The sequence below is a fragment of the Ictidomys tridecemlineatus genome, chromosome 8 (genome assembly GCF_052094955.1).
Source record: "Ictidomys tridecemlineatus isolate mIctTri1 chromosome 8, mIctTri1.hap1, whole genome shotgun sequence".
In the NCBI taxonomy this organism is placed as follows: Eukaryota; Metazoa; Chordata; class Mammalia; order Rodentia; family Sciuridae; genus Ictidomys; species Ictidomys tridecemlineatus.
In genome coordinates this window covers 87,372,579-87,385,119 of record NC_135484.1, presented here as the reverse complement: position 1 = coordinate 87,385,119, position 12,541 = coordinate 87,372,579, and the positions used below count along the sequence as shown (strand labels likewise).

General features: G+C 37.1%; 1 protein-coding gene across 3 annotated transcripts in view; it reads left to right on the top strand.

Annotated features, from left to right (window-relative positions):
- Nucleotides 1-12,541, top strand: part of Col19a1 (collagen type XIX alpha 1 chain) — a 315,752-nt gene that overhangs the window by 266,239 nt on the left and 36,972 nt on the right. For all 3 annotated transcript variants that reach the window (XM_078019810.1, XM_078019809.1, XM_078019808.1), the window contains 4 exons: nucleotides 1,854-1,907; nucleotides 6,492-6,536; nucleotides 9,397-9,441; nucleotides 9,541-9,603. In XM_078019810.1, the coding sequence (XP_077875936.1) occupies nucleotides 1,854-1,907; nucleotides 6,492-6,536; nucleotides 9,397-9,441; nucleotides 9,541-9,603 (207 nt within the window). The remainder of the gene's footprint in view (nucleotides 1-1,853; nucleotides 1,908-6,491; nucleotides 6,537-9,396; nucleotides 9,442-9,540; nucleotides 9,604-12,541) is intronic.

Sequence of the window (12,541 nt, the reverse complement as noted above, 5' to 3'; positions counted from 1 at the left end):
ATCAGCCTCACTTTGCTGCTCTTGCAATCTCCTACCATTTGCCCTGGATGGAGAAATAATACTTCACATGAGCCAGTAGCAGGAAAATTATAGGTCAGAGATAGAAAATTGCCCTCTTGAGATGGGAAGGTGAAAATGTACTCTTTCAGGCTCCTGTAAGTCCCATGATATTTCTGCACCACTATTTCTAATTGGCTCAGTAAGCCCTTTCGAAGGAAAATTATCTTTAATTGAATTTGTCTTCTGAGGCAAACCATTTCATTCCTTCGGTGTTCAATTGATAAAAGAAAAAAAGTGATCAAAGGACTGTAGAGAATGTAAACAAAGAGACTCAAAGAGTGTATTTCATTTGTCAATAACCCAAGGCTTTCTTTACAGAGGTTTATACAGAATAGAATCTGAGCATCTTCTTAATCTATTTTTCTGATTGACAGGTTACATATCAGTGAGCATTTAAAAGGATTTCTGAAGCACAAAAACTACCAAGCTATGCTCACTTATTTAGTATTCTGGATTAAGTATAATATCATAATAATGGAAGTTAGAGCCTTGGTAATACTTTTGAAGATTAGAACTATGTGTACAAAAATACATTTACAGAGAATAAAATTTGGTAGCTTGCTTTTCCATGTGATTATGTTTAAAGCATCCAGGGTCCTAAAAAATAATTTCAGTTAACATTAATTTATTAACAAGAAGTCAAACAGCTCCCCCAAATTACCTCAATTAAAAAGCCCCAATATTTAGTCCCAATATTTCAAAATCAACCATAGTTGATAAATGGATAGAACCAGGAAACATTACACTAAGTGAAATAAGCCAGACTCAAAGTCAAAGGGGGAAGCAGTGGGAGGATCCCATGAAAATAGAAGGGAGATCAGAGAAATAGAGGAAGATTATTGAAGGGGAGGAAGGAGGGATGGAAAAAGGGAGGAATGGTAAAATGAATCTGACTAAATTATGCTCTGTACACATGAATATACTGTGAATTTCACCTTTATGTACATCTATTAAAGCACTAATTTTTAAAAACACTATAAATAAATAGAAGGAAAACCAGTAGAATAGAGGAAGTAGAAAGGGTAGGAGAGGAAGGGATCGAAAGTAGAAGCAATGAGGGCTGAAGTGGAGCAAATTATGTCCCATGTATGTGCAATTATGCATTATGCATAATTATAATGCACTAACAAACATTTTAAAAATTAACCACAGCTTTCCCAAATGTTTCAAGGGCCTACAGGTTCCAGTTAACCTGGGTCAGTACACTAGAACAAGTAAAAGGTTTTGTGTGTTTGTGGAAAATACTTACCCATCCCCTTTCAATGACACATTGATTTCATCAGTGACTTTTAAAATCATTGGAGAGGCTGCTCCTGGGGCCATCGTCTTAAGCATTCACATGTCCAGCTTCAGAGAATACTAAGAATGACAAACTGCTTTGAGAGTTTCATCTTCATCCACTCTTAAAAAGTTTTATTCTCTGGCAATCCGTCAGCCCCAGCACCTCAAATTGGCAAACGTTATTGAAGTCCAACTTTTCATTCTAATTCTTATTGAAATTAGAGTTATTCTGACTAAGAATCTAATTAGAATAAATCCCTCTAGACAGAAAAATAATCAAAATAAACTCAAACCTCTCTGGAGAATAGCTTTTATTCTCAAACTATTTTTGGACACAAAATGCAACAATACATTGCTTTAGATAGAGCAAGCCATCTACTTGCTAAATTTCACATCAGTGTTGAGGGGGTTAGGCAGCATTAGAGAGGGTAAGCAAAAAAGATTTTTGTTTTTGAAACCAGCGCTTTAAAACCTGCTGATCATTGCTCCTGCATTATGTTTGTGTTTAACAGGGAGAGCCTGGTGCAATGGGGTTGCCAGGACTAGAAGGATTTCCAGGTGTAAAGGTAAGCACAGAAGTTAGAAATGTGTTCATTCAACATTCAAAAATGTTTACTGATGATCACCTCCTTTTATACCAGAAACTCTTCTAGATTTGGGGAGATGTAAGAGAACAAAACAAAAACTCCTGTTCTCATGGAATGTATGTTCTAGTAAAGTGTTGGATACAGAAACTAAAGGATAAACACCATTGTCAAGTGCTATGGAAAAGGAAAAAGTGGACCAACTTAAGGAAGCTCTAGAATGCTTGAAAAGTGGGGTTGGAGTTTGTGATTTTGAATAGTGTGTCTCAGAGGCAAGATCTGAGCAAAGACTTGAGGAAGCAAAGGAGAGGTAGCCAAGTCCCTCAAGTATAAAGGAAGAATGTTCAAGGACTAAGAGTATGTAGCTCAGTGGTAGAGTACTTGCCTAGCATGTGCAAGGCCCTAGGTTAGATCCTCAGCACCAAGCAAGAAAAGAAAGTTCCAGAAAGAGGAAACAGCAGGTCTAAAGGCTCTGAGACATGACATTCCCTGCTACATTCAAAGAGACCAGGAGAGTGGTAGAAGATGAGGACAGAGAGGTAGGGGCAGAAGTAAGGAGTGGATTGATTGATCATGTAGAGCAGTGATAATCAAAGTGTGGCCACTAGAGGACCAGTGCCAGTCTGCACACTCTTGGTTGTGGGTTTATTGACAATTAAGTACAGAAATTTAGAGTAAGCCTATAAAACTTGTCTAATAATTTCTAAAATTATCTAGCAAACATGTGATTGATGGATTTATCCTGGAAACTACGATGTATTAGAAAATAATAAACCACTCCTTCACCTAGATAGTTTGAGAAGCATTAATAAAGGCACTTCTATCAGGACTTTATCTTTCACCCTGAGTAAAATGTAGAGCTTTTGGTGGTTTCTGAGAATGACAGAACCTGCACTTGGGGACTGTGGGGGAAACAGGGAAGCCAGGTAGGAATTGATGTCAGCTCAGGTGAGAACAGAGTCAGTGGAGGTGGTGAGAAATGTCTGGATTCCAGATGTATTTTGTAGTAAGAGCCAACAGGATTTTCTGATTGATTAGCTGTGAGTAGGAGAAAATAAAGAGGAATCAAGAAATAATCCATATGTCATAGCCTGAGTAAACTGGTATGATGGGATGATTATCCACTGAAATGGGAAAGCTACAAGCAGAATCCACTTGAAGTGGTTGAGGACAACTGGGAGTTTAATTTTGGACATGAGGTCAAATGTGAAGATGCCTACTAGTCATCAAAGTAGAGGTAAAACAGAGAGCTCCTGAATGTCCTCATTCTAAAAGTAGAACCTACCCCTGTCCAGCTCGATACCAAACAAGCTGACTTTTCTGACTAGCACAACATAGCTAAATCTACATATGTCTATCACATGGCTTTCGTTTCTATAAATTGTCAACCACCACTTCTGCTGGTGGGCAGCCAAAACTGGCTAGCCAGTTAACAGAGAATTGAGTACACAATATGATACAGTATGGAGTGTGGAAAAGAAAGTTTAAGTGGAGATATAAAGCTGACTGTTCCAAAAATACTATCTTAATGCCAGGAAACTGAATAATATCACCAAGAGAATGACATATTTTTTGAAAAAGAGAAGAGATCAAGAACTAAACCCTGAAGTCCTCTAACATTAAAAGTTTCCAGAAAAAAAAATAGAAGAATGAGGAATGGAGACTAAGAGGTGATGGAAAGACAGGAGGAAAACTTGTTCTGAAAGCGAAAAGAAAATAGTCAAGGAGAAAGAGTCATCTGTCTCAAATACTGCAGATAGATCAAGTAGAAAGTCAAGAATTGTCTGCTGGATCTAGCAATATAGAGGTCACAGTTGTCCTTGACCAGAGAAATCATGGTAGAAGCAAATGCTGGATTTTAATGGATTTAAGAGAATGATTAAATAGAGAAACAGTTAGTACAATACAAACAATGCTCAAGGAGCTTTGCTACAAAGGAATTTATTATATGAATTTTTAAGACTACAAAAATACTATAATACTTGTATGCTAAAGGAATGATCCAGTAGAAAGGTGGACAACAGGGCCAATGATATAGGGCCGAGGGATGAGAATTGCTGGAATAACATCTTTAAATAGCTAGTACATAAATGGAGAGGTTAGTTAATATCTATGGTAACAGGTGGGAAAGCAGCATACAGGAAGGCAGGTGCTGATGTGTGGGAAGATATATTGGTTGGAGTCTATATATAAAAATATTTTTTCCCAATTGCTTAAATTTTCTCAGAGATGGAAGAAGCAAGATCAAATATGAGAATAAAATAGGGAAAAGAGAGGTTGGAGATTTAAAGGGAAAACCCACAAGGGTGAAAGAAGGGGAGGGAGGAGAAAGAGATTCAGAGACCACAAAGTGTGATGACTGGGCAGCCCCAGGGGCCCTACTGAGGTTCCTGTTTGTGAAGGGAAGTGAGACCAAGTAATTGAGATTATGTGCTTCTCTAGCCATGGGGTAGAGAAGTTGAATTTAGATAGTATTCTGGTTTTGAACAATGAGTAGTAGCAGCAAGAATAGAATAAGAAAGTTAATGGTATACAAGAGAGAGGTTATGCAAATGACCATGGAGTTTAAACTAGGCAAAGGCCATTCATGGAGTGAAGGACAATGAAAAATTTGTACCATCAATGGGTTATAGGTCTAGGGTTTGGGTACTCAGGGCAGTGAGTTATGATAGAAAATAGTGGCCCAAAGTTGAAATGAATGAAATTAAGGATCTAGAGGGGTGCGGACACTTTTATTGGCACGGTCTTCAAATGTATCTATGAGAATATGAAGCAAGATTACTAGAGAGTGATTCAAGGAAATGAGAGATTGGAACATTAGAAGAGGAGTCCTCTTAACATTAATCTTTATCACATGTACATTATTTCAACAAATGGAAGTTCTAGTGTATTCAAAGGTAAAAATTTCATATTTTAAAGGAAATAGACTGAAACTTACAATTTTGCCTATTAAAATTTTTAGCTACATAATAATTGTACATATTTAGGTGTACAATGTTTTCATACACATATACAGTAAACAATGATCAAATTAGGGTTATTAGCAAATCCATTATCTCAAACACTTATCATTTCTCTGTGGTAAGAACATTCAAAATCTAGTCTTCTAGCGATTTTGAAATATACAAAACATTGCTAACCATAGCCATCCTGCATTTTACAATGGAACACCAGAACTTATTTGTATCTGATTGTGTGTTTGTATTCATTACACAGCCTCTCCCCATTTCTCCACCACCCATTCTCTCCTTCGTCTCTGGAAATCACTGTTCTATTATCTACTTCTAGTAGATCCACTTTTTAAGATATGGGTGAGATTGTGATGCATTTAATTTTCTTTTAGTTTCTTCTTTTTGACTGTGGCTATGCTGTATATGTTAAAGACATTACTTCCATCTAAACATAGGTTAGAATTTTTAATGTTAGTTCATCTTTTCCTTTAATTTAATAATATTATAAATATAATCAAATAACAATCATGTAACAAATGGTTGTGTTTTGCTTTTTTACACAAAATAACATTTTCATTTCAACCAATCACTAATATATCTTTTAGCTCTTATAGTTCACATTGTTTTAGTTTTATATAAAGACAGGAATCAAACTTTTTTAAGGAAATCGCCCTATTATTAGCTTTATTTGTTGAATCATATATCCCTTTCTTAATTAACATCCTATTATAAATGCTGGTCTATTTCTGAGATTTATATTGTATTACATCAATATACTGCTTAATTTTATGTCAGTATCTCACATTGCAATTATTATAGCTTTATGTTTAAATATTGGCATTGCTAGTATTTAAGTTTTTTATTTTATGTATTATCTCAAGTGAGCTCTAATATCTTTTGATCAAACTACAATGTTATAAGAAATTGCATTAAGTTTATATGTTAGTTTGAATAGCAATGACACCTTTATAACATTGTCTTACCCTTCAGGAACAAAGCAAATTTCTTTATTTAATTGGGTCTTCTTTTATGTCCCTAAGTGAAGTTATAAAGTTTTTAAAAATATAGGTTCGGCCCAGTGAAATTGCCATTTTATTATCCTATATAACCATTAGTATTTTTAGCATTGTCAGCTATATCTGAAAACCACATTGCCTCTTGAAAAAGAGTTGAGTCACTATTTTTCAGACAATTAAAGGGATCTTTGGATCCATCAAATGAAACTACAAATCCTTACTTCCAGATCTTTCAATTCTAACCCTATATCCAATGAGACAAGTGTAGGAAAAGCTTTTAAGAAGGTACTTGATGGGCCTAATCTTTCAAGTAATAGTAATGGGGTTTTTTTAATACATGCAATACACTGACAACTTTTAACTGTATATATGGAATCCTATTGAATCCTATTTTCTTTGGTTTTATAGGGGTGTGCTATAACATGTGAAATTGGATCATCATTTTGTTGTTTTCTTGTTCACCCTCTAATTTCATGCCCGCTAATATTGATAGCATTTATGAGATCTAAAGAAAAGCCTTACCAAATCCAAATTATTTGAGCATTTGTATGATTTTATAGATATCATTTTAAATAGCATTTTTACTTTAATCCTTACAGGGAGATAGAGGCCCAGCAGGTCCTCCAGGAATAGCTGGAACATCGGTGAGTTATTATGATCTTACATTATTTTTGTAGGTTCGTATTTTCTCCACAATAAATTTATAGCCAGGGATCAAGAAGGACTGGGAAGCACACCATAACTATGGCATTAGGTTCCTGGAACCTCTGGTTTAAATAATAGAACCCTTTCCCAATCCAAGAATGCTCCATTCATTTTCTTCCTGTATTTTTCTTTCCTAAGTCACTTTTATTGGGGTGGTATAGAGGGTGGAGGGGAAACCCAGTTACCTGACTACATTTGACATATGAGCACAGATAAAAATTTTATCTTGTTTCTCTATTCTTGTCATATTTCAAGGTTTCTCAATCTTCAAAAGGCAGAGTTCTCAGCCCGGGCCTGTGCTTCAAATTCTTTCTATTAAGCTACAATCTTCCTGTATTATCCCTCAGCCCAGTGTTATTAGCAGAGCTTTATCGCTGCTAATGTTTCCTCATAAACTAACCCTTCAGTCCTCTCAATCATTTTTGTTGCTCTCTAGTGTCAAATGTTTTAATCTCATCAAGGTCTTTTCAAATGAATAGGAAGTGCTCCAGGAAAGGTTGAAATCATTTCTGTGAGCCCTCGGGATCATTCTGATCTTCATTCATGATGCTCTAATTAAAATTTTGTGGTCACGCTTTATGAATAAGAGGCCATTTATCCTCTTGCTAGGTGCCCCTGCAGGGCAGGTCCAGTGTAGTGGTATAGAAAGTCAATGAAAACCGTTTGAAAGAGGAACATGGGAAGAAAGAAAGAAAGTACTACTCTCACCACCTACCAAAGCACCAGTCACTGTGCGTCATCCATTTAACTGATAAAACACTAAGTAAAGCCCTATCTGTAATCTATATCTTTATAGAAAAATGACATCCCCTATTTCACTTGTCTAGATCAGATAAATATTTGTATAATTGTAAAAGTAACATTAAAATGTTTCCTTTAGCAAGCACTTGATTTAAAAAAAAAAAAGATTCTTCTTGAAAGTCAACTTCACAGTACCATTCTCTCCTCACTCCCTTCCTTACCACCATTCCTAGACTGTTTCTGGAATTGCCTCTTATATTCACATTCTGTTTTTGCTTCCATGTAATATAATTAAGCTTAATTTTCTATTGTATTCACATGGGTATAACTACAAATTACTTTTTGATATGGCCTTAAATTAAGTATATATTCAAAGAAAAATTACTGACCACCAGTGAAAGTCTTTACAATACCTGTGATCGTCTCCAAAGCCAAGAAGAAAAAAAAATGCATTCCAAAGATATATAGTAAGTTTTAAATGAGAGGCTGGCCTGCCACATATTTGACTACCTAAGATCTGACACACTTAGTTTAAAATTAGCTTTCATATCTCAATTAAAATAATTAATGTTAGAAAATATGAAGGTATAAAAATTTTACACACTGAAAATATGCAACTGTATAATTAAAGATGTGCTTTTATTTTAATTGGAATTTGCTATGGCTCAGAAAAGTTAAAAGGCTCTAAACAGTGGTGACTATTAAATTATTAATGTACTCAGTGCTAATGAATTGTATACTTCAAAAATGATTAAAATGGTAAATTTTGTATCATCTATATTTGAATGCTCTGAAAATTCAAAGATGATTATTATAGCTGAAACAGGGATGGGGTCTGCGCACTTGAACATATGGTCACTCAGCTGAGATGCAAACCACCCATACTGCTCTTTCTTGAACAGCCCAGTCTATCTCTGCCAATATTGTCAGGGTTGTCTAAGGGCTTCTCCACAGCTTCTCTCTTTACCTTCTCCCAAGATGGCACATGGGTAAACAGAAGGAGATGTCTATGTGTTGGCCATGGGTAGGGCCATCTGATCAGCTGGGCCATGTTTTCCCCAGGTTCTCTGAGTTCTCTTCTGGTGACCTGTGGAACAGCTTCTGTCTTCCACCAATGTCCCAAATTCTTTTTTCTCATATCTTGAGGCATCAGCACCCTATAACCCCATGTCCTACACCAAGACATTGGTCTGCTCAGCTCTAACCTATCCCACTTGAGCCCACAGGAACTTTAGGAGTTCCTGTGGAAGCCAAAAATGTGCCCCCAGACATCATGTTTTTCTAACTTTACCTCTCTGCCATTTCTGTACTGTAAGGACTCTCTCCCAGAATTCTAGACAAGAAGAAAAAGATTTTTCCTTTTCATATGCCCCAGAACTTACTGGGATTTCACATCTCTCAGCCCCACACCTACATCCCATCTTGTCTGTTTTTCCAACCATGTTAGGTGCAAGGGGTAGAAGGTAGTTCCTTCAAGAGCAATACCATAGGCCTGGGATGGACACTTTGGCACTTCTCAGGAGAAGAGTGTCTTCCCCGTGGTCTCCCTATCTCCATAGTGTCCATCCTCCATACCACAGTAGATTGAAGCAATCTTTCACTGCCCCATTTCAACAGAAACATGGATTTTCAAACCAAGCCAGTGCTTTTTAAAAAAAAAAAAAAAAAAAAAAAAAAAAAGCTGTTCTACTATGAACAGAAAAACTTTCTTGTGAAATTGAAAGCCTGGGGAGACTTCTTTGACCTTCTTTGCTCTTCTTCTCTTCTAAAGATGAGCTGCCGGGGGTGGGGGGAAGAATAAGGGGGATTTCCAATAATGAGGATACATTGGTTTAACATTTTCAAAAGCATTCTGTCCTTCCACCCCTCCACACAAATGTACGGAGAGCAGCGCTCCAATCTAGAGTATAGTCTACAGAATGCCCTGGACTCTGTCCTTTTAGGAATGCCATTTTAACGTCAAGACCTACTGCCCTGGTAGCACTTGAAAGTCATGGTGAAGCACATGGCATCATTCAGTAGCTTGGCTCCTAACACATCTCTGACTTGCTTTATCAGGGGAAGCCAGGTACCCCAGGGCCTCCAGGAGTTCCAGGGGAGCCAGTGAGTTGCCACTTTCATCATATTTGTACTTTTTTTGTATTTGCAAGCTGTTTTAAAGCATGTATTGGCAATTAATTTTTTCTGTGGACACGTTTATAGGGTGAAAGGGGACCTATTGGAGATATTGGTTTCCCTGGACCAGAAGGACCCTCTGGAAAGCCAGTAAGTCTTTTCTTTTACTATTTAAAATTTGCCATTTAGAGAAGTGTTCCAAGCATTACCTCTTTACCCATCTCCTCCGAAATTGGGAGATTTGAAAAAACAGTTTTAAAGAAGGTAGGTTCTACAATGGATTTGGAGGGGCCTAAGTGGGGATTTTAAATGAGTTTCCTAGCTCTCTATATGGTATTTTTACATCTCAGTGATGAAAAAGGTCAGACGTTTGTTTTAAGTGCCTGGAAAGTTCTCATTATTTCTTTAGTCTAAAATCCAGAGTGAAGAAATAAATAAAATGGCCTGTCATTTACTAAATTACAAAGAAACCAAAGACTCACAGATATAATATCTGTATGTGAAGACTAAAGTAGAAGCTATTTTCTCAAATTCCCTCCTTTAAAATATAAGCCTTGTTCTCACACTTTCATAAATCACTGCTGCTGATGTATCATTCCCTCATGTCCTACAAGAGCTCTTAACTACTGATATATAGCATTGATGCAACACTTCAAAAAAGCATTCCTATTCAACATATATTTGTCTAGTCCCTATTGTTTGCTAAGGATGCACAGGGTCATGAGGGAGAAGATAGAAGATGAATCAGACATGCTCACTCTCAGAGTTATTCTTTATGGAAGGTCATTGCCTCTTTTGCTTATTTATTTGCTGTAGTCTGTGTGGGAAAGGGAACTCAGGAGAAGGGGAAGATTAAAAGTGAATTAGCAAGCATCACAAGGCTTACGAAGCTAGTTCAATACCTCTGTGAAACATCAGGATTGGTGTATTTCTTGACACCATATTCCCTAAGGCAATATGATAAATGGAAAGTATATGCAATTTATAGAGAAGATTTGAGTCTGAACTATGATCCATTTGAGTCTGAACTATGATCCATTTGAATCTGAACTATGATTCATTATTGTGAATCAGTTAAGTGACATGACATATGGGAGGATTCCCAGTGCCTGGCTGTGGGAAGTGCTCAGTAAATATTGATTATATTCCCTGCTCTTCACCACCCCTTACCAAGTCCCCATTCCTAACCCCTGTCTTGTAAAATCTTACTATTGGGTCCCCAGAGGATTATATAAAAAATAATTTTTCATTCAACAAATAATCCTTGAACACCTGCTACACGCTGAGCACAGTTCTGGTGCTGACAACCCATGGGGTTTGTCTTCTAGTGTAAGAACAGTCAACAAATACACACCCACATTTGCAGGTAGAAGAATAGCTAGAGTGAAGCACTACAGTATGACTTAAATTAGGTGGTCAGAGATAGCTTGCACTTTGAGCATTAAAGAGATCAAGTCATGAAGAAGTTGGAAAAAATCATTTCAGGCAAAAGAAATGGCTAGTATAGAAGTGAGTGGGGTGAGGTCAAGGAATAGCAAATGGCATGAAGTCAAGATGAACTGAGAGAGAAGAATGGGGGATACACTGAGGGAGAGGTAAACAGTGGCCAGCCCACAGGAATTCTAAGCATTGGAATGGAGTTTGACTTTCATCTGAAAAATGATGGAAACCTTTTGGAACTTTTATAGCAGGGAACAAAATTCAGATTACACTTTAATACTCTGTTTGTATGAAGATTAGACTGTAAGAAGCACATCCATGAGAAATAAGGGTGGTAGAAATCAGCTGGTCATGGTTAGGGCGAGTTAGGAGGTTCACTAAAGGGACAGCTGACAAGACTTGCTGTTAGGCTGAAAGTGAAATGTGAGGGACACACCAGTCAAAGCTGTGGTTTGGAATCTGAGCAACCATATGAAAGTAGTGTCACTTGGCAAAATGGGGAAGATTGGAGATAGTAGGTGTTTGGGAATAGAACCAAGAGTTCTCCATTTTGTACACATTCATATTGAAGCACTAAAAGATAGTGGAAATGTCAAGTATGCTGGGGATATATGCATCCAGAATTAATGAAGAGATCAGGATTGGAAAGATTTGGGTATTTAAACCTGGGCCTGGATAAAATGGAGTCACTGTGGAAACGTAGGGAAGAAGGCACTTAGAATATTAAAAAGGTCTAGCAAAGAAGACCGGGAGGTACAGCCAATGAGATGTGAAGAAAACCAGACAAATGGAGTTTCATTGGTGTCAAGTGAACTAAGTGTTTTAGTTAAGGAGTGATAACATACAAATAAGTAATAGAATAGCTGAGAATTTTCCACTGGATTTTAAGATGTGGAGGTCACTGATGGGAGAGATTACAGCATGTTAGTATCTTGATAAGAAAGGGTCAGTTGAGAGGGGAAAATTTTCATGACACATTAAGTAAGCTGTCTGTCCTCTCCCCCTGCTTAAAGGTGAAAATTCATTTTAACTAGGAAGACTGTCATTCATCCTTAGCTGTGAAGGGTGGAGGTAGCACTACAGAAGTTGGGGTACAAGGTTGATGGAACAAGCTGGTAAAGAGAAGGTGAAGGAGTTCTCTCATTTTTATTGTCCCAGTGAAAGAATTGAGGTCATCTGATAGGTATGAGGAGTAGAGCATTAATGCTAGAGGTTTGAAGAAACAGGAAAATATATGAAAGAGTACTTTTGGAGAGAAGGAAAAGGAATCAAATTGGGAAATAGAAGGATAACATGGCAACAGAGTAGCTGCTTGCAATCTGCCATCACATACTTAGGACATGTGAGCTAAGAGATACAGTTTTCTTCAGCCAGTCACTGCTCAGAGGCAGGTGTGGGGCCAGCACAAAATTGGTCATACCCAGGTATAAGGTTCTGGCAGACAAGTGAGGCAAGGAGAGAGGCAAATACCCAGGAGTTTTTAAAAAAAAACAAACAAATAAATAATAATTTCCAAAGCAGGACTCCTGTACCCCTTTATATACAAAGGGGTACACTCTAATGATAGTCTTGGCTAAATTACTTGAAGGTAAAAAAAGGACAGGCTTATTTCTTTTCTTATATTATTACCAAAAGCATGAGTTACATT